The sequence below is a fragment of the Eptatretus burgeri genome, chromosome 1 (genome assembly GCF_056783735.1).
Source record: "Eptatretus burgeri isolate ZD-2024b chromosome 1, Ebu_testis_v1, whole genome shotgun sequence".
Lineage (NCBI taxonomy): Eukaryota > Metazoa > Chordata > Myxini > Myxiniformes > Myxinidae > Eptatretus > Eptatretus burgeri.
Genome location: NC_140961.1, coordinates 123,233,867 through 123,256,364, shown reverse-complemented (window position 1 = coordinate 123,256,364; position 22,498 = coordinate 123,233,867). Strand labels below are relative to the sequence as shown.

General features: G+C 43.5%; 1 protein-coding gene and 1 long non-coding RNA gene across 3 annotated transcripts in view; one reads left to right on the top strand and one right to left on the bottom strand.

Moving 5' to 3' along the window:
* LOC147035325 (uncharacterized) overlaps positions 1–14,052 on the top strand; it is a 45,180-nt gene extending 31,128 nt beyond the window's left edge. The window contains exons 4-5 of one of the 2 annotated variants that reach the window (XR_015062138.1): positions 10,685–10,865; positions 13,770–14,052. This is a non-coding gene — a long non-coding RNA (uncharacterized LOC147035325). The remainder of the gene's footprint in view (positions 1–10,684; positions 10,866–13,769) is intronic. The other variant, XR_015062137.1, reaches the window with a different exon arrangement.
* Positions 1–22,498, bottom strand: part of LOC147035324 (CCN family member 4-like) — a 64,931-nt gene that overhangs the window by 31,041 nt on the left and 11,392 nt on the right. Inside the window, exons 2-4 of the mRNA XM_085896733.1 lie at positions 18,880–19,147; positions 13,809–14,072; positions 9,943–10,136 (exon numbers count right to left, since the gene is read on the bottom strand). Of these exons, the coding sequence (XP_085752859.1) occupies positions 9,943–10,136; positions 13,809–14,072; positions 18,880–19,147 (726 nt within the window). The remainder of the gene's footprint in view (positions 1–9,942; positions 10,137–13,808; positions 14,073–18,879; positions 19,148–22,498) is intronic.

The window sequence follows — 22,498 nt, the reverse complement described above, 5'->3', positions numbered from 1 at the left end:
CACACACACACACACACACACACACACACACACACACACACACACACACACACGCAATTTGCAAGCCCTGCATTTGCTGTTGAACTCCAGATTGCACCATTGTGACACAGTTGTGACGTTCTGTCCCAAGTATGTCCATACAGGTTTGCTTAACTATCTCCTGATGGGAAATGAGTGGCAAACATTCCACCTTCATCTGTTTTGGCCTAATTTCCTTTTGTGAGGACAAAGATATGGCTTTAAAATATTTGTAGCTCTCTGGGGGAGAAGGGGGTGGGTACTGGCAGCAGTTGAGAAAAGAGCAGAAATGATTGTATTTACAGTAAGTTGAAATGGGGGTGCGGGGGGGGGGGAGTGGAGCGAGCAATCATCTTCCAGTACAAACAGCCATAAGGGTTACTCAGAGAATATGTAAGACGTGCAGTGCTCAAAGGCAAGGAGGTTGAAGGAGATGTAATGTTTCATTAATGAAGTAAATAGTTGTGGGAAGAGTCGGTTTTTTTACAGTGTTGTTTTTTTGTTTGTTTTGTGTCTAAGACTCACACTTGCAAGGTGCATCACTTGCAGGACAAGTACAATCAGAGACATTGTTGTCCTTTTTACCTGAATCAGGGGATTCAGATACAATGGACAAATGATCATGATACATGAAATTTGATAAACTTTTTTTAAGAAATCTGTCAATCCATGACATAATGGTGGAAATGACTATCACAGCGTTCTTTCTTGTATGAGGTACTTGTGCATGAAACCAACTCTGGTGCCTGTAGTTAATTTGTGCAATTTTTATTTATTTTCTTTCTTTATACAAAACTAAATTAACCATCGTGTTCAGGGCAGAGAAGTCATCTCAGTGCCCCTTGTATTCTATATAAAAATTGTTTACAAACTCTACATCCCTTTAATATCGACAACCTCCATACGGACAGGACAGCAGATCGAGCAGGACTAGTTTAGTTTATTTTATTTTTTTTCCAACTGTGTTATAAAGATTCGGTTCTCCTCAGCAGGAGAACAAATCAAGAATTTAGAGACGTCATACGTAAGCACATTACCAAATGAGATATCCTTTCCTCCATCAGCCTCAGTGTTGTTGTTATGCCTCCACTGATGAAGTCGCTGGTGGCATTATGTTTTTGGGTTGTCCGTCCATGCGTACACGTACTTACGTCTGTCCGTGCTAGTTTTCTCTGTTTGCTCTGCAACCAATATTATCGGAATGACAACAAATTTTCACGATTGGCGTGATGACTCATGTAGAAAGTTTTAATAATTATGATGTCATGTGTCACCCGGTGTGGCAGCCATTTTGGAAAAAGGAAAACTTTGGACCTCTGTATCTATGAAACCATCTCCGTGGAAAAAATTGAAAATTGGCACACGTGAATTATTCCCTTTGGGAAACAAGTGTAATTTTTTTTTTTTGATGTCATTGGTGGAAACGTCATAATGGTGTACATCAAATGCTTTATCCAATCAGTATGAACATTTTTCAGGGTCATCAAAGGCTAAATTATATGGGGGCTGGGGGTGGGGGGAATTGATGATGTCATGCGTCACGTGGTTCGGCAGCTATTTTTTTTTTCACATAAAAATCTTCAAAAATTTCCAAAACGGCTGAACAGATTGAGGCAAAACATTACAGGTATGATCACCTCTCCATGAGGAGCAAAACGTTCTCCATCTGAACGTCATAGGTCACATGATTTGGCAGCTATGATTTTTTTGAAGAATAAACATTTTAAAATCTTCCTCTCCAGAATGGCTCGACAGATTGAGGGGAAACTTCACCCACATGTTCCCCAAGTCTTGCGGATGCCAGGGTGTTCATGAATAATTAATGTCACATGGTCTGGCAGCCATATTGAATTGAACGAAAATCGTTGAAACATTCTTTCTCATGAACCACTTCATCAATTGAGGTAAAACTTCACAATTATGATCTAGTAGTCATGAGCAATAAATGTTTTAAATTCCAACCTGATCGGACGCATGGTCTGGCAGCCAGAATTATTTAATGTTTTGAATCTGGGTTCATGGATTTCAATCAAACTTGGTGCAAGTATGTACAATGATGTAACAATGTGGGTATAGCCATATATGGTGACGTCGCAATGTCGAAGAGTCCCCTTCTCATTTCTTTCTTCCCATGTACAATTCCTAATTACGAAGCACGTTTGGCTAAGCTTTGGGCGACCAGGGTTGCGTCAGGAAGGGCATCCGGCGTAAAACATGTGCCAAATCACGATGCGGATCATACGGATGATTCGCTGTGGCGACCCCTAACGGGAGCAACCGAAAGAGGAAGAAGAAGAAGAAGAAGAAGAAGAAGAAGAAGAAGAAGAAGTTTGGCTAAGCTTTGCTAACGAGATCAATGGAATTGGACAAATTTTGAAATAGTGTAAAGCAATTGAATAGAAAACCTGCATAATGCTCGCCCTTTGATCATATGACCACTTGCATTCAAGGCGCCGAGTGTTGGGCAATTTGGATGTACATGTCCAAAACGGTTACAAATCATGAAAGTGTGAGTGTGACCATTATTATTTATTTATTTATGCACGATCTGAGGCCCGTAAGGCCACATAAAAAAATTACTTGTTTAGCGTCCCTGCCCGACGTGAGAAATGTCCCCGACCTGGATTTTTATTTAATTTTTTATTTTTCAAAAAACCCTTAAAATAAAGTGTAAAGACTGTAAAAACAACATTTTCCCGCCTAAGAACAGTGTAGAATCATGTTTGCGCTTTTAAACCCACTGACGAACATCCTTACGATGGCCCCTTTTCTAGGACAAGGGCGTACCTACCAATGCACCTGCACATTAACATCGACGCCATTTGTTTTTCGGTTGCTAATGCATACATGCTGTGTTCAATGATAGATGGGGTGAATGGAAATTTTCAAAGTAGGACACGCTTTTGTATCGACTGACAATGGCATTTCTGATATGTTGTGTGGCCAAGGAAGGCAGCAGTGTGCCAGCTAAAAATTGGTTTGGTTGTACACCGGCCGTGGATATCACGCTTTTGGAACTGTATTGTGAATTTTGCAATGGCATGTACGACGGCGATCCTATTGACGATGACATGCAATGGGCATTCTCATGTGGAAAGGTAGGGACAAGCAAGTCCATCAAGGACTTGACAAAGGTCTCCTCGAGTTCATCTGTGACTGATGTGGTGAAAAACCTTGACTCATTCATCATGTTTCTGATCCCTGCTGAAATGCACCGCCGTGGGTGTGGTGACACAGACTTTGACAATGGCAGTGCAAAGCCAAGTGTGTTCAGTGTGTTGATGGCCAACGCCAATGCACGTTCGAAGTCCCTATCATTGCCACCAGCATTCCCTGAACAGCGCCATTCCCAGAAATCAAAGTTGAAGAATGCTATTCTGAAGTGGTTGGAAACAAGTTGTGTTGGCTGGTCACCTGATACTGTGGGTTCCTTGGGACTGACATTTGTAAATACCACAGCCGATGCCATGCGGTATATTGATCAAAACCATGCCACCCTCTCAAGTCGAGGATACCCTGGACCTGATACCTTTCGTCATTTCTCTGGGTTCCGTCAACCTGAAAGGAAGAAGAAGCGCAAGATTGATTCATCCTTCCTGCATCAAGAAGAGTTGAAAGAACATTGTTCTGCCTGTACAATCTGGCTGTTTCATTCTACCTCAAAAAGGATGCATGGAAACCTATTCAGACTTCCATTGTTTCACATGCTGATAGCCTGACAAAATATGGGAACTGTCTAGGCAGCCAGAACAAGCGTGTAAGTGCATATTATATTTTATTTTTAAAATATTTTTCAGGGAAGAACACTCCACACTGTATTTCAATACTTGGGACATATGGGGCAGACAACATGTTTTCCATATTTCAATGTATACCATCGAATTGTTGATTTATTAATGTTAAACCTTGAAGTTCAAAAGTTCAATCCGAGGCCAGGGTATAGGGTGTATTCAGTATGCTTTCCACTTGTATTGGAAGTCTTCATTTCTCTTTCAGCTCACCCCAGAAAAAAATGCAGAGCTATATATTAACAAACAAAAAAAACCCATATTTATTTTTTTTCAGCATCAACTTTCAGTCACTTTTTGTTTTCGTCCAGCTGTAGAAAGGCCCTTCATGCATTGTTCTCATCGAAGTATTCGCTTCTTGTTCTTTCTGTTCTGCTATCACAAATGACTTTCGATTTCTTCGCAGGTCAAAGAAAGCCATACCAGACTGAGCTTGACGCCTACTGATAGGGACCATTTCAAAGAACTTTGTGCGACCCAAAACCTCAGAGAGATTGTGAAAATGACATACACAGCGGTTCACGAGGCCCTTATCCAGGCCAGGGAAAATGAGCCCATATTCTTGAACGATTTTTTGCCTGAGGATCGTCGACAGAGGCATGACTTCATCTCAGACATCTCAGACAAGATGAGGGATGAAGTTGAGATGGAGACGATCCTCTACAGTTGTGGATGTGTGTTTGGGAATATCGAGGCTGGCGAAGAGGACAATTCACTTTTGATGAACATTCATGTGCGAGCCAATCTTGACTGCAGTTCATAAATCGAATTAACCTATTATTCTGCTGGGTATGAGGACATATGCGTCCATTGTGGTACTGTTGGAAATCTTGTGACAGTAGAAGGTTTCTATCCTTTCTGTCAGGACTGTAGGCCAAAGGAAAATGTCCATAGACGTGGCAAGAAATTCACTGCTAAAGACTGAAGTACTACCACTACTGCATGAGATGACTACTGTATAGTATCATCTTTTCAGCCAGATGTTGGTTTCTTTATCTGCATGTGCATGTACATGTGCAGTAAAGTTGGTCCTGAGATAGTCCCAGCAGTGTCACTTTGAAATGTGTATGATGACTGGTGACGAAATTTAATTTGTTCACTTGGACTTCTCAGAACTATTAAATTTCACTCACTGTACATATGTACTCCAGGGTGTTGGAAGGAGAATGTCCTCATAGTGCTCCGAAAATGCCTGTCATTCATGCACCTGTCATTTCCAGGACCACTGTGGGGTCTTTTTTTTTAATAAAACACGCTGTCGTAAACAGAGTGATGCCACTGTGTGTACATGATTTCCTGTGACATTGAATATTGCTTTCAGGTTACTCAGACAGATCCACTAATATTTCAGTGGTCAGTCATGCACCAAATCCATGGGGCTAGGAACAACAAGAAAAAAGCTCTGTTTATATGTTAACTTTTTATGTTTTTGATATCATTTATCACTTTAAATACATGTGTACAAGTTTATCTTTCACTTGAACAAAGATTTAAACAGCATTTTTCATGTTTTCTTATTCAATTTCTGGCTTGAAAGTTTCTCTGGTCTTCTGTACCTTCCTAACTTGCCTTCTGACCATGAATACCAGAGATGTCTTCGTCCTCCAGGCACGCCGCCACTCCATTCATTTAATATACAAGCTCAAATGAGCTAAGATCCTCGTCCTCTTTATGATGACGTCATAAAAACGAATATGACGTCATTGTCATGTATCAGGTTTGCGATAAATTATCTGTGCTAATGCCCGGCTTGATCCCCGCAAACAAAATTCAAACAGCTTGCCTAGTTTCGGACATATAGGTATAGGCGATTTCCATTAGCGGCGATATTATGACGTCAACTTTTTTCTCGGAAGAATTTCCAAAATCGGAGATGGTTACTGCCTGCGTGTGGGCTTTCTGCATATACACGGCAAGTTTCACAAAGATCCAATGAAAATTCTGGGTTGTGAAACAAAAAAATGTCAAAAAATAGGAATGACGTCAGAAAAATTGATATGACGTCATAGTGATGTATCGTATGTGCGGTAATTCATCTTTATTCATGCCCTGTTCGATTCCCGCAAACAGAATTCAAAAAGCTTGCCTAGTTTGAGATAATTTTTTAGGCGATTTCCATTAGCAGAGATATTTTGACGTCATAACTTTTTTTCTAGGAGGAATTTTCAAAACCGGAGATGGTTACTGTCTGCGCAGGATATTTTTACATATATACGCCAAGTTTCAGGAAGTTTCGATGAAAACTGTAGGTTGTGAACAAAAAAGTCCACAAGAAGAAGATGAAGAACAACAACGTGAGTAAGACTTAGAGATCCTCTACGAGGATCTAAAAATAAAAAATAAACCTCCCTCCCTACCTGGAAAAATTGGAAGAGGTGGAGACTAAACAAGTATCTTTTTTTTTAATGTGGCCTAATGGAAAACACACACACACACACACACACACGCACACACACGCACACACACACACACACACACACACACACGCACACACACGCGCACACACACACACACACACACACACACACACACACACACACACACACACACACACACACACACACACACACCTCGTTTCTTCATTTCTATTCCTCACATTTCTAACACATATCCACAGATGTCACTTTTTTGTGTCTATAGTCAAGGCTTGCGGAAGCAAAATGCACACAAAAAACAAAATCAGCTATTAACTAAAATCTATAATATTAAATGTCTGTCAGTCCAACTTCTCCAAAACCATGAAACCTCGCAGCCCTAAACTTTACATGCATACGAAGGGAAATCCAAGGTGGTGCAATCGTGAAAATTTGGTGTTTGAATTAATTTAAACACCTCTTTTGAAGATAATTTAGGGGGTGCTCTTCATGAAAAACCCAAATATACCTTACCAAGATGGTGATGCACCATCTGGTTCAGCCCTCTGTCAGCTGGTAGGAGTCTTAAGCCACCATTTTTTTTTTGGTCTGCTCAACAACGCCTTGGCTTGGAACAGGCCGCAATGATTTCTTAATGATAAAGTTTTTTTTTTTTTCGCTTTCCTCACTTACATCATTGAATGCATGATCATCATACCTATGGGTCGCTGGATACATGGCAATACTTATAAACATCCGGAGATGCCAGCGTTTGTGGCTTTATTTAATTTCCGCACATGCCATAAGCTTCAGAATCTCTTAAACTAAGCTGAATTTCAAAATTAACGCTCCAGGATTGAACTTCGCAGCAGTTCCAACTCCTTAAAGAAAAGTGTTCATTTATCTAATTCAGACATATTTTCACATTTTGGGTGTCTCCAGGAGGTGTTTAATATGATGGATCAGCGATCACTAATCGCTTGCCAAACCAGCCGTTCCTTATCAACTGTTTAGTTGGAGTGCTTCCTTGAGTACTTAAGCAACTTGGCAAGTGCTCTACAATATTCGCACTGTCACTGAATACTGTATGTCAATCGACTTGAACAAAGTTCAGGGGCCACGGGCCTGTGTTGTCCCTGCGTTGTTCTGCGGTGCGTCGGGCGATGGTTTGGTCGCTGAAAATGTGAAATTTTGTTTTACACTACATTTCCCCTTTTAGTACGATCTTCTCTCATTATACGACCCGTCACTTCGGCATAGATAAATACATTAAAAAAAAAATCATTTTAAAAAGTTTATTCAACTGTGTCGGAGTGCTTGCTTGGAGCGCTCTTCAAGCTTCAATCTCTACAAGATGCTATGGTGATACTGTGACATGTTTGTCCATGTGGACATCTCCGGCATTAAGAAGGCAAAATAAATTGGATGATAACAACAAGTAAAATATTGTTACGGCTGTGGAAATTCACAGAACACCATAAAGGTTCCTGAGATCAGTTATCCCGGTAAGTGAGTGTTCAGATAGGTTTCGCCACCGTTGTTTAGTGGAATTCTTCGTGTTCATCGGGCTGTGACCCTTTGAGATAGTGTTTTTCTTTCTTTATCGTTATTTTGAACCGACATATCTCGCCCACCATTACAACAAACCACGACGCCAACAACACAACCACCCACAACTATGCCACAATGCCAACCATGCTACGATCGCCACAACAACACCACCACCTTTTAACCATCTTCGCCACTACGCCAGCTTGCAAACGCCATGCTCCACAGACCATGCTACGACTCTTTCCTCGTTGAAAAAGGGTCCGAGAACGCGGGCGTAAAAGAGGAGAAAAAGAAACCTCCAATGGTGAGTGTAGGTTTTTACCGCCTTTTTTCTCTGAGGCTGGTGTGACGAGAAGGGCGAGGCGGCTCGCTCGCGATTGGTGGATACGAGGAGTATCGATATCGGTGGATACGAGGAGATACGAGCATGTACAAATCAGATTAATCGTGAGCCGACCGTAGGAGTGCAAATGTCACTGCATGTGTGAGCATGCATGCATACAGGCAGGCTTTTGCCTGGTAGATAGCGTGGGTTTTAAATACTCCTGCCTGGTTTTATATGGAACCTTGTAGTTAAAAACAAAATGTTACTGTTTGGGAACGTTTTATCGCCCTTTCCTTCCCCTCACACTGCATTCCCTTCCCCTCACGATGCCTTCCCTTCCCCTCACGATGCCTTCCCTTCCCCTCACGATGCATTCCCTCCACCTTCCGTCATGTTTACCCCCTTCCTTCTCCACCCCCCCCCATGGACATCTTCCAGCGGTGTCCGCATGCTTTATTAACGTTCTGTTTTCACGTAGCCCATTTTGTTCGATCCTGTACAACAACCCCCCCCCCACCTGCCTTCTCCACATGCCCACCACCAAACGCAAGTTGAGAGCCCCTCCCCTCACGCTTACTTCCTCCAAAACCCTCTCCCCCTCCCCACTTCCCCCACCTCCATCTTCTTTCCCCTATCCTCCTCGCTCCCATCCCCCCTTCCGAGCTCCCCCTTTCCGAGCTCCCCCCTTTCCGAGCTCCCCCTTCCTAGCTCCCCCCTTTCCATGCTCCCGCCTTCCTCACCCCTCCTAGCTCCACCGTCCCTCTTCTCTCCCTCTCCTCTCTCATCCCCCCCCCCCCCGTTCTCTCTCTCTCGCTCCCTCTCTCTCTCTCGCTCCCTCTCTCTCTCTCTCGCTCCCTCTCTCTCTCGCTCCCTCTCTCTCTCTCGCTCCCTCTCTCTCTCTCGCTCCCTCTCTCTCTCTCGCTCCCTCTCTCTCTCGCTCCCTCTCTCTCTCGCTCCCTCTCTCTCTCTCTCGCTCCCTCTCTCTCTCTCTCTCTCCCTCTCTCTCTCACTCTCTCGCTCTCTCTCTCGCTCTCTCTCGCTCTCTCTCTCTCTCTCGCTCTCTCTCTCTCTCTCTCTCTCTCTCTCTCTCTCTCTCTCTCTCTCTCTCTCTCTTCTCTCTCTCTCTCTCTCTCTCTCTCTCTCTCTCTCTCTCTCTCCCTTCCCTACCTCCTTTTTCGCTCCCTTCCCTCCCTCCTTTTTCGCTCCCTTCCCTCCCTCTCCCCGCCCCCACCCCTCTCCTTAATATTCCCATCAGCGAAGCGATGGGTTGTATTCGCTGGTATAATATAATTTAAAGGATTGCTGTAAATAATGTTAATTTCATAAAATCCTATCTAGATGCAACTTAATTTTAATTGTAAACCTCAAGACATAGTTCCCTTACCTAAAGTAAGAATCTTAACCCGTAAGCAATCGACTAGTTTCCTGACCGCACGGATCATCAGTCGGGCACCGTTCTTCCTCAAGGTTTTGATCCCATGAACCCAGAACCTCTCCAAATGGTGGATCCACAACCTCGGTCACGGATTCACATCAGTGGATTACCTACATCAATAGATCCACAACCTCAGTTGCATCCAGGCAGTCAGTCAACCCATCAATGGATATACAAACACCTACCTCACACACATGGACATACAAACGAAACAACACAGGACAGTTATACGAGACAAACACAGCCAATGAGCTTGGGCAAAGCGCTGTCACTTCTCGGTGGACTCTGGGTACCGGCGACTCCACATCAATTGTGCAGCCTTTATTACCACACCCAGCAGGACATTTCCTCTTGAAAAAATCTCTCACCATGACACCACTGAGTCTGGTCAGATCTGTCGTTTTTCACGAAATACCAAGATGGATCGAAATAGCGAATATTGAGCACGATACGTTAAATGGCCAATCTTACCTTTGCGATGCCCTGAACGTCTACGCCACAAGGGCGTACGAGACACAGGCGGCTCTGTTTGTGCAGGTAGCAGTTGTAATTGTCATTGGTGATTCGTGTTGCGATGCCCATGCCGCACGTCTGAGAACATGGACTCCACGGCGTCCTTTGCACCAAGCAGTTCTTCTTCCACACTTTGGGATCGGTTTCGGTGGCTGCACGAGAGGATTGAGGAGAAGAAAGTCTCAGAACGCTGCACAAAAATGAAAGTGATGTGTCAGTAAATGGGATACAACTGAAAGCTCGGAATTCAGTTTGTGTCTTCTTGTATTAATGCTTCATCATGTGATGCTGCTTTTGATCCCAATCATATACACATTTAGATGTGTTAGTGGAATACTCTGTTATAAAGGGAAGGCAGGGGATAAGGAGAAAGTGAATCAAATTTGGGAACCATCTTTGGAGACCCACAGCCCAAAGGTAGCTCAAAACAAATTTCAGGGTTCAGTGACAATAACAAACTACCTTTAACCAAATTCTTTCCACTGCTTTTTGGATGTTAAGATTTGACTTCAGTCTCGAGCTGACCCGTCAGATTCTGTCGGGTCCAACAATGAAATTCATTGTCAGATGAGGACAAAGTCAAAGAACTGGGTTTCAACATTGCTGTGTTTGGGGTGAGGAAAGGGATTTTTTTCATTTTCTCAGCGTGCTAGTGATACCACAATGAAAGCTTTCTAATATAACAATTTTTGTCACTCAGCAGCTAATTCCAGAAGACTCAAGACACCCGGCTTGACATCTATGCAAGGGACAGAGCACTTTGTGATGCAACGCCCAGCCTGTGAAACAACAATTCACTTCCAGTTTCCCCGTCCGAAACGTCAGCGATCCGACGGTTCATAGTCGGGTCGGGAATCAAACCCCGACTCGACAACTCAATGGTTAGTGTGCTACCACTGCACTATCCTTTTGGATGGTTTTGATGAATACTATGGAAACTAGAATGGCAATTGGTAGAGTGCATACCTACGCATACTGAACAGTTTATGATTTGTATCCCACTAAAAGGCCAGATCTGGATTCAGACCTGAACTCAAATCGAATCGGCTTGTTCTCCTCACCGAACCAACTCATCTACCAAGTGTTGTTATAACCTTTTCACAACTTTTTGAAATATCATGCTATGTATCGTTTTTGGCCCTATCTCTCACTCGTGAAGAATCACTTTATAAAATCATCGTTTCCAGATTCGCATCCGGATCTTCACCAAAATATGATGAATTTATCCGTGTCGCACACCGAAACTGTCCACAAAGTTTTTTTTGCACAACTTTTTTGAGATACCCTGCTCAGAAAGACAGACAAACCCATTAACAAGCCGGTAGGCGGCCATGGGTCACCGAGCATCCGATGACCTTTGACCCCTGATCTGAGTTTATCTAGTACGAAGTACTTACGAAATTGCAATCGAATCGGTTAACCGGTGTATGAGCAAGGGGGCTTTTAATGGTCATTTTGCCCGAACAATGCACTCATTGACCTTTGACCCCTGACCTAGCCGAGATAGGTCAATGTCCTGAAGCAAAGTTGTAGTACTCATTGAGTACTATGTAGCTATGAACTTTCATTCGTATCGGTTAATCCGTATAGGAGCAAGGGTGCCTTGAATGGTAATTTCACAAGAAAAATGCACTTATTGACCTTTGACCCCTGACCTACTCGAGATAGGTCATTATGCAAATGAGCAAAGTTGTAGTACTCATTACGGTCTATAAGCATGTAAAGATTCATTCGATTCGGTTCAACTGTCTTGGAGCTAGTGTACTTTGAATTTTCAGCGGGAATGCTCAATGGCCCTCGGACACCCAAGTTGAGAGGGTTACCATTTGGAAACTATAAGATATAGAAAAAATTGGATGTCATATAGTGGATAGAGAATTACCTTAACATTATGCATTCCAAATCTCATCCAGTTCCATCTACTGATAACTACTCGGTATCAATTTGAATGAAAAGTACCGAAAATGCGGTTTGATATCGGAAATCCCCAAAGTTCGAGGGGGTGCTGTGGGTGAACAAAGATCTAAATTGAAAATCCGGCTCGAATGTTTGTGCACAATGCATTCCAGATGATTACTGTGAATTTTCATGACCATCTGACCATAACCCTAGGAGGAGTAGCATTTGGCGCGAAGGCACCTCCAACTCTCGCATATGATCGATTTTTGCCCTTTGACCCCTGACCTAAGCAATATCAGTCAATATGTCCTGAGGCAAAGTTGTAGTACTCATTGCGTGCTATGAACCTGCAAAGTTTCATTCTGATCGATGCACTCACCCGGTCGCTCGGGGGCCTTCAATTTTCGGCAAATTTCGGGCATACCCCATTTGTAGGGGGCGCTGCGGGTAAACTACACCATATATCACAAAAACCGGAATATATTTGGTCGAGCATCACCTGTAGATGATGCATGCCAAATTTCATAAGTCTCTGTGGGATAATGGCTTTCGGAATTGATTTCACGTGAACGGTACCGATTTTGAAGGTTTTTTGGCTGTTGCTAGGGAACCATAAGCGTCCCTAGCAACCATCACAATTTCCAAAGCACGAGGTCAGAAGATGTACCTACCACCCGAGTTTGGTCAAAATCGGCCCACGTTTAATACCAATTATGCTGATGACAAACGAACAAACATCCAAACAAACAGACAGAATTACTGACAATAAGGGTCACCTATTTCGGCGACCCAACTGTTTCGGCGACCCAAAAATCACTCAAAGAGCGACACTTGGCAATGCAGAACAAAGTAGATCAGCACTCGGAAGAGCGCAAACCTCTTCCAGAAGAAATAGTTCACGTTTTGTATCCCACTGATGGGCTGGATCTGAACCAAAATCTCATCCACTTGTTCTTGTCACCTATCCAACTCATCCACCTTGTTTTGTCATAACTCATCCACAACTTTTTGATATATACATATGCATATATATATATATATATATATATATATATATATATATATATATATATATATATATATATATATATATATATATATATATATATATATATATATATATATATATATGTCACAATGTGTATTTTTCTGTCCCTCTTCGTCAGGACAACTGTAAGGACACACTTTTTCTGACAATTAAATTGCAGGTTAGATAGTTTTGCTCAATAAATAAATGAAAAAGGACATTTTTTTTGTGTACTATTTGTTTAATCAGGTTATCTTTATCTATTATTTGTTCTAAGATAAAGATGTGATCACATTTTCGGTCATATTGCTGCAGAAATACAGGAAATTTGAAAGGGTTCACAAACTTTTTTTCACCGCTGTAGATGGGGATGAAGTTCGTGCTGTAATCTAATGAAAGATGCAATTGATTCTCACTGCTGGGCCTCATCTATATACATATTTTCAAGTGTTTGTGCATTTGTACATTATTCTTTCACAGCCGAACCATAGTATGTAGAGCCCCAAATTTTGGGTGTCGGTACTTCAGAATCTCGGCAAGGTTATAAGCTACTCCGGGTTGGCCTTGACATCCATTTTCAGACCACTAAAGGCCACTATAAAGTTTATAGTGGAATGTTCAGTCAGACAGTGCTGCAGCCGGCCTGCAGGCAAAAGTTAACCACCATGAGGCCAATAACTCCATTTCTTTTCAATGGCAAATGCATCCCGAAACCATCGCCAGGAAAAGCTCACCCAGCCAGGCAATGCTGGGTATCCACCCCTGGGCAGTGCTGGGTAGCCCCTGCTAGTCATAACTAAACACTCTCCAAACATGATTCACGGTTTTTGGTTTCTCTTCATCATCCACCCCGAACCAGGATATGCACAAAGATACCTTGGAAGCATCTGTTGCTCACCCGGCGTTGACAAGATGCTTGATACGGACTTCTTGAACTTCTTGCTGTCGAGGCAGATCCACTGCTCACAACACTTGCCTGGCCACTTTACCCGTCGTGGTTTCTGACACCGAAGACGTACCGAAGGCTTTCCTTTGTGCGTGCAAAGTGGTACGCAGCCAAAGGTCCCGTCAATGCATGTACACGAATACTTGCAGTTTGGGGAGAAGGTCTGCCCGTGCCGGTAGCGCACTCCATTCAACAAGCAGCCGACACCAACTTTGTCTGCAAAGTAACGGAATGGAAGGTGAGTACCATTTTGTCAAAATCACATGGAATGTGAGGAATGTCAAAATCACACGGGATAAAGGGGCCATGCTTTCCCCACACCTTGGTAAAATTGCCCGTCTACCATCATGCCACCTAATACATTCCCAAGATATACTTTATTTGATTTACGGTGATGAATTCAGAAGTTGTAAGTAAATGATGGTGTGTGGACATTGCCTGATGGGTCGGCCATCCAAGTAATCAGCCTTATCAAATACCACCCATCAGCTTTATTTGCTAGCCTTATCAGCCTCACATTCACAAATATGGAGTTAAAGAGAGCAAGCAGGTGTGAAGCACAAGGTAAGAGAAATGTGAAAATATGCTTGACTCATATTCTGCTTAACATAACCTGGTCAGTTGACCGAAAGGAAAGTGGGATTGACAATGAACATTGAGTAAAAAGAGGAGGCAAAGATGTTGAGATTAGCATAAATGCTGCACTAATCAGCTGTGAGGTCTGGGGAAGTGTGCAAGACCTGATGGGAGAAATCAAATGATAGAGACTCGTAAAATGTGGGCAGAGAGAGAGAGAGAGAGAGAGAGAGATAGAGAGATAGAGAGATAGAGAGATAGAGAGATAGAGAGATAGAGATATAGAGATATAGAGATATAGAGATATAGAGATATAGAGATATAGAGATATAGAGATATATAATATTGACGAAAACCGAGGCTTTGGTTTGTACCACTTCCAACCATGTAAGAGGAGATGCAGGAGTCCCAGCATACAGTTGAAATCGTTGCTCCATTAAGCCGTGTCCAAATACTTTGGGTCAATGACGCTCTCTTCTGCCTTAATTATAGAGACCATTGTCTTCAAAGGAAAGCCAGAGCAGCCACTTTTGCTCCATAAAATTATCTTGTTATTCTCACCAACAAACCATCAGGAAGTGTCTCTCATGCACCACCTGACATTGAAGAACATTGATATTTACAGAAAAGCCATCCAACAACAGCTGTTTCACATTGTGAGCATCCCTAGTTTGGCGTTGGTTTTATCCGGAGAATATGTCATTGGCTCGCATGAATGTCAGCTGCACCCGTTCACATCCTTGGATAACCAGATGTGAAATTATCTCGATTAGTACAAATACTTCGTGGAAGAGGTTTCCACTATGGTGTGAGCAGAATATGCCATCAAGGGTTATTTATTTTATTCATTCGTATGCAGCCAGCGGCCGCTTGGCTGCATCATTTTCTGGCCGTCGCAACTGTGCCGCTGATGCAATGCCCCCATTACCAGTAAGTTGGTACTCATTTTGCCAACATCTGAAGGATGACAGGCTGAGTCAACCCTACCTTGTGTTAATTCAACAGCCCAACAGGGCTTGAAATCAAGACCCTCAGATTTTAAACCAACCACCTTAACCGTTAAGCCAACACCATTCCTCCATCGAGGGTGATGTGTTTCATATGCTCATCCTCTTCACCTTTTACTTTATTTAGTTTCTTCCGTCTGCTTTCATTACATTTAATGTGGTCGGCCTGATGTGCATTTCCTGTAAAGAGCTACTTTGGGAGCACCGATGCTATGGAGTATTTCGAAAGATGAATATAATGTGATGAAAGCCATCAACCGATGAGATATTTAATCTCCCTTTGACTTTGAGTTCTTGTTGTCCACCGGGTTGTTGGCCGTTCTTCTTGCCACATGGCCAGCCCGGTTCCATTTCAGGTTTTTGAGTTTGATAAGATTGTCCAGCAATTGCACTTGCCAAAAAAAAGCAGTCTTAAAAAAAAATTTCACCAAATCCTGAAACAAGTTTGTAAGGTTGGAACTGGACAGTAGTATTACACTCTAAAATCGAAAACGAAAAGTCACCCCACCTATGTCCTATATCATAGACATTGTGCCATTTAAAAAAAAAACTTGTAGTCATGAAAAATTATTCTACATGATCTACATCCTCTTCATTCACGTCCCTCCGGCGGTCAAACAATCCTTTGATCCCAGCACAGAAGCTTTCCTTCTGAAGCATCCCTAAAATCATGGACCGAGTTGTGTTAACGTCTTCAGTCGATGCAAAACTTCTTAAAATCTTCTCCTCCTTCTTCTTCTAAGTGGCCACAATTAACCCACCTCTTCTTGTGGAATCGGCCAGGGGAGGCTTGGCCCGAGTCTTCACGGACCGGCTGGCCAGGCCTGACGTTTGACGAGTTAGGGCAGGAATTTGTAATTTGTTTATGGTGCCGCAATAGCACGCCTACTCTTCACGAAGGACACTGTGGGATCTTTAACGTCCACCAACTAATACCGGCAGACGAGTCGCCCAATTTAATGTCCATCCGAGAGACGGCCACTCACATTGATGAATCGCCCTGCCTCTGAAACACCGGAGCTGACAGTTTCTAGCTGGGTCGGGAATCAAACCCAGGTAAGACAGCTTAGAGGTGAGTCTGCGTACCTGCAAGCCAACCCGCCAGCCCTTCTTCTCCGAAGAATCGATTGCAAAAATGTTTTGTTTTCTTTTCGAAGAATTGCAATCGAATATTTACCTCCACCACCAAAGATGGACGGAGGTTTTGTTTTCCCTGTTTGTCTGTGAGCACGATATCTCAAAAAGTTGGAGACTGATTCAGATGAAACTTGGTGGACAGATTGCGTGTGTGACAAGGACTACTTGGTTCGATTTTGGTGAAAATCCAGTTCCCGATATGAGAATGTTTTAAAATTTTATCAGCGAATCTTCACCATTGAGAGATTGGGCTAAAAACGACATATAGCAGGATATTTTAAAACTTTTTAAGCTGATTATGACAAAACTTGGTGGACAAGTTGGGTGTGTGACAAGGATGAATTGATTCGATTTTGGTGGCGATCTGGATCCGGCCTTTCAGTGCACTACGAAACATAATCTGGTCATCCTGGTGGAGGTATGTGCTCCATTGAGTGTTGTTTCTCTTATTGCTGTGTTTCTTGAACGTTTTTCATCTGTACCACAGTTGATTTAACAATTTTTTTTGATATCTTTGCTGATGCTTTCTACCGGCACCATGTCCAGTTGCCATTATTCTTGATTCCTGGAAGAAAACCAATATAGTGTGTGGAACACGATATTCACCACCCTTGGTAAATAATGAGACTGCGTGCATGTAATTTTACAGTCTCCGATACATTCAAAGGTTCCAAGTGGGACAGCGGAGCTTTTGGGGTACCGCTCTTGAAAACGCAAAGCATTCTGGAAACTTCTCCCACTTCCCTCCGATTGTAAATCTGTAGATGTACACTCACGGAAACCGTTTTGTTTTTATGAAGCACTTCTTCCAAATTGAAACATGCAAGAGTAAGTTGATGTACTGATGCGGGCATGGGATTAAATGTGGCCGGACATCTGGAAAGCAGCAGAAAGTGCATTTTGACAGCTGTTCGGATGAGTAAGAGAGGGAAGGGGGGATGATTGGATGGACAGAGCTCTGTAGAATGGACAAAACATGCAAAGCCTTGTGGAAGGGCAAGCAAAGGATAAAGACCGGAAAATTAGGAGGCGAAGGGTGGTGGTGGGTGGGAGGAGGCATAAAGAGACCAAATTGACCCTTGTGAAAATATTTGCAAGGCACATTGTGTTTCGGATCCAACCCAAATTTTCCTCGTTTCCAGCAGTTTGGAGTGGAGAGAGAGAGTGTGCGTGTGTGCTGTCATTGGCAGATGCATAAGAAAAAAAGGAATGCACTTTGCAGAAAATATTGAATCTGGAAATTCCTCCACCATTCCGTCTCTCCCTCACAGAAAATAAAATACAGATTTTATACAAGGGCCACTCGTTTTGATGTGGAAAGTAGGCTAAATAATTTATGGGCAGTGGCAATTGAGCAACCAGACTTATTTCACCCTTGTCTCGCTGATGCTACACAGTCTTCTTATTTTGTATGCACCATGTGACTGTGGGGAGCATCATGTGCTGGCGGCACAGTCACCGGGAGGCTTTTGTAATTTGTTAATGTTGCCGGTGATACCTCGCCTAATCTTCATGAAGGACACCATTAAGGTCCACCAACTCGTGCGAGAAGACAGGAAGCCCAGCTTAATTTCCATCCGAGGGATGGCACACTCATTGATGCCTCGCGCTCTGTCTGTGAAACACCAGGATTATGGTTTATAGCTGAGCTGAGATTCTAACCCAGGCACAGCTAAGAGAGTGTGCATACCTCGAAGCTCCCCAGGCCAGTCCACTTCACAGCCTATCGACCAGGCAGACTAACTTGCCATTAATAGTTGAAATCAATACCTACCTCACAATCTGGAATCACAACGTTGCTCAATTTCTATGGATATATCCGTAAAAACGAATCAAAATTCATTTTGAGCTTGGTGGGCATGGGGGTCTGGAGGCAAGAACAAGTTAAGCAATTGATCTGTAGGTGCCTCAACTGGACTGTTGGTGTTCCCAAATCCCATATCACTACATATTTGTCCATTGCCAACTATTGTCCTTGTAATTCATGGAAATGTACACTGATGTCTGCTAGTGTCTTTGTACAAACTCCACCGTGAACCCGAGCTCACTTTCACTAAAATAAAAGGTATTCTCCGATTGTGTCCCTGGGATAGTTTTCGGCTGTGCCTTGCGCCTTGCACTCCCATTTGAGTGCAAAAACAAATACGACAAAATAACCCCAGGTCAGCCAGATTCAAGGAATGTACACTGTAGCTTCTGCACCTCCATTTCAATTGCTTAAGTTGTTGTTTGAGTGATAGCAGAGCAGTTTTTGTATGGTCTGTATAAAAGGGAGCTTTCGGCACTGCCAAACACCTCCTCACATGCGCAGATGCCGACCTCGTACTTTGGCCTGTCCCCCGAGTAGTCACAGTACAGGCTTCTGTGTGGGTCACACGTGTCGGCCTCTGTGCAGACATTCCCGGCCTGCCGAGCGCACATCTTGCAACAACCGCAGCCGTCCTTCACGAGGCTGATTCCTGGAGAACAATTGGGAGGCTTTTCGGGACACTGGCACGGCCAATGGCAGTACTGTCGTCTTTCTTCGGGCTGAATGGACCCTGACGTCGAACCTGTTGTTCCGAAGATGGCCTAGAGACAAAAGGCAAAGGAGTACACATTTCGATCAGGAATAATTTAGACTGTGACACTGTGGAGGGCTTCCAACCAGAAGTTGTGCCCACCATTCTTTGCTGACAAGATGGAAACAAATTCCATTGAAGTTTTAATCGCTTTAAATCATTACAACTTTCTAAATGGCAATCCGCTTAGTGTAGTTGGGATTTAATGAGGTCACACACACACGCACACACGTTGCTACCTCTGATTCACCGTACATTTGATTAGCACCAATAATTTGGGTTTTTAATATTATAAACCTCATTGCATGCTGCGGTTATATGACGTGCCAGTGTCTCGATAAAAACACTTTTTGGTCAACTGAGGAGGAAGGCACAATTGTTCAAATACCCTACATATGGTGGTTTCGAGACAGAGATCCTTGAGCTAGGGGAAACCTTGGAATCTGGTTTTTAGGAATGAGCTTGGAGATGTTATCATAAGTTAGTACTAAAAGTGGGTGATGCCGAGATAGATATAACAGTCATGGCTTTATGAACGTGTCTATAATCAGATGGCACAAATTCAAATTTGTCAAATTATTTTATTTTAAAAAACTTTATACACACACACACACACACACACACACACACACACACACACACACACACACACACACACACACACACACACACACACACACACACGGAAAAGTATGGAGTGTGATGGGCACTTCGCTGATCCCCATTGCACACAGTCCTATACCAAGGCGTCGCCTCCAACACAGAGGCCTTGACCCGGTGATTCTGTCAAACAGACAAAGATTATATGGTCAACATCAAATGGAGCCACAGATCTAGATTTCGGGCTCATCTGGAACAATCGTCTGGGTGGCAGATGGATGGTTGTTCTGTGCGGATTATGCGGTTTTACCGTATCAGCCATAATCCACGGTGATGCTCACCATACCATATACATTAATATTTCATCCAGGCCTGGAATTAATCTTCAACCATTCACCTTCTGATTCCGCCTTTCTGCACCAACTCATTGCTGACCCTGCCTTCTTCACCACTTCTCCGCCCACTTGCTTTGGACTCTGCCTCTCTCTCCACCCATTGGCTTTTAACTCCACCCAAGTCCCTCACTGCATGCCCCATGGTCGTGTCTCATTCTCTGGACTAACGCCAGCTGCACGACAAAAGAGACGACTTACCAGCTATCAGGGAGGTATCCCCCAGCAGAGCATCCCCCCCAAAACGTATTGGTGGCGCGATCGGGCAATCGTGCAACCCCTCCTGGTGGTCTTCTCACCCGACCCCCGGCCTGCAAAATATATATATATATATATATATATATATATATATATATATATATATATATATATATATATATATATATATATATATATATATATATATATCGGGTGTAGTGGTGTGTGCCTGTAATCCGGCTACTCGGAGGCTTGGGTTGGAGGATCACTTGAAGACGGAAGCTCTGTGCTGGGCTGCGCTATGAGAGGGTGTAGGGCAGCCTGGAATCATGGCGAAACCCAATCCTTATCCCTGTGTTGTAAGAGGTGACCAGGGTTGCGTCAGGAAGGGCATCCAGCGTAAAACCTATGCCAAATCAGTATGCGGATCATAACGGATGATGTGCTGTGGCGACCCCTAACGGGAGCAGCCGGAAGAAGAATATATATATATATATATATATATATATATATATATATATATATATATATATATATATATATATATATATATATATATTAGGGTGTTTCACTCATGGTGGTAAAAAAATGAAATTTGTTGAAAATTGTCAGAAGGGGTGTCCCCTTGTTTCTTATGACCCATAAATATTTTAGGCAAACATTTGGTTTGATTCGTCAATATTTACTGGTCCCACAGTTGGACAAGATTCCACATTTCAAGTGAAACTTCGAAAAAATCAAATGGAGGAGAAGACAAAAAATTGCAACGAACGTTTATTGAACTGAAAATTAACAAAAAATTTATGAAAAAGAAATGTAGAACAATTATGCAAGTTGAGCAGGGCAATCAAATCGTTGGGCTCAAGGAGCAGGAAGGAACTTAGCAGTCACTCCAGCCTTTGTTCTCTTGACGGTCTTTTGGTCATGATGAACAACTTTGAGGAGGAACTGCTTCTGCTGCTCGTCTTTGGTTCAGGCTTGGAGTTTTTGTATCAGTGCCACTCCTCTCTCTGCTGCATCATTGGTGACCTGCAGGCCTCGGACGGTGGCTCGAGTTCGTGGATCTTGCAAAACATCTTCCACGTTATGGGTAGTGACCATCCTCCCAGCAAAGATCCCAATGGCCTCTAGTGTTCGCCCTGTTACCAATTTGGAAAGACCGTCAGGGAGAGTGGAGTTCTTCTTTTCAAGTCTCTTGAGTGCTTTTGAGGTTGCTGGACGGCTTAGGTTCTTGACCATGGCCGCCCGGTCATTCGGAGACACTCGTTCGTCGAAGAAGGCTAGGGCCACTCCTTGCTCTGAGAGGTACCAGAGGTGCCTTTGGAGGGCCTTCTCTGCCGTTGACCTGAGTTCTCTATCCACAACCACCTGGAGAATCGCCAAGAACTCCAGGTCATTCTTCGGTGCACAGTTTGGGACAGCTGCCTCATGCCAGAATCTGACGTAAATGAGACTGACGAAACGGGCCAGTCGTCGGACTCCGCGTTTTTCCGAACTCGTCAGCTCCAGTTGTTGCAAAAACAGGGCAATCTTCAGGATATAAATAGCCTTTGCCATCCATCTCGCCTGATGGTAGACTCCAGGGTCCCTAAATCGATGTAGATCTCCGCTCCATCCTCCTAGGTAGAGAAGAGAGAACTGAAGGAGTTCGAGATAATCCTCTCTTGGGTGGCCATCCTCCAGGGTCCCTAAATCGATGTAGATCTCCACTCCATCCTCCTAGGTAGAGAAGAGAGAACTGAAGGAGTTCGAGATAGTCCTCTCTTGGGTGGGCTGCATCATGGATGACTCTCCTGAGGAAGTCTATCATCTTCAGCCTTTGTGATTTGCTCCACTCATCCAGGGGTTGTTCGTCGCTGAGGGTACCGGCAGATGTCTTGTCCAAGATGTCCCATTTTCCTCGGAATCGTTTGAAGAGGGGAATGTCGGGACCTGGGGGAGAGCCGAAGAGGAGTTCATAGGTGTTCTTCAGTACCACCTCGTGAATGTGATGTCGGCATGCCAGCCAAAGAAGAGGTCTTCCAAGGGACTGTTCAATTATGGTGCAGGCTCCGCTAATCATGCCACTGTTGGATGCAGTCGTATCAAATGAGAGACCGATGATCTTGTCAGCAATCTGATACGTGTCCAGCAGCCGAAGAACGGTATCTGCTATCGACATATCGGTATTG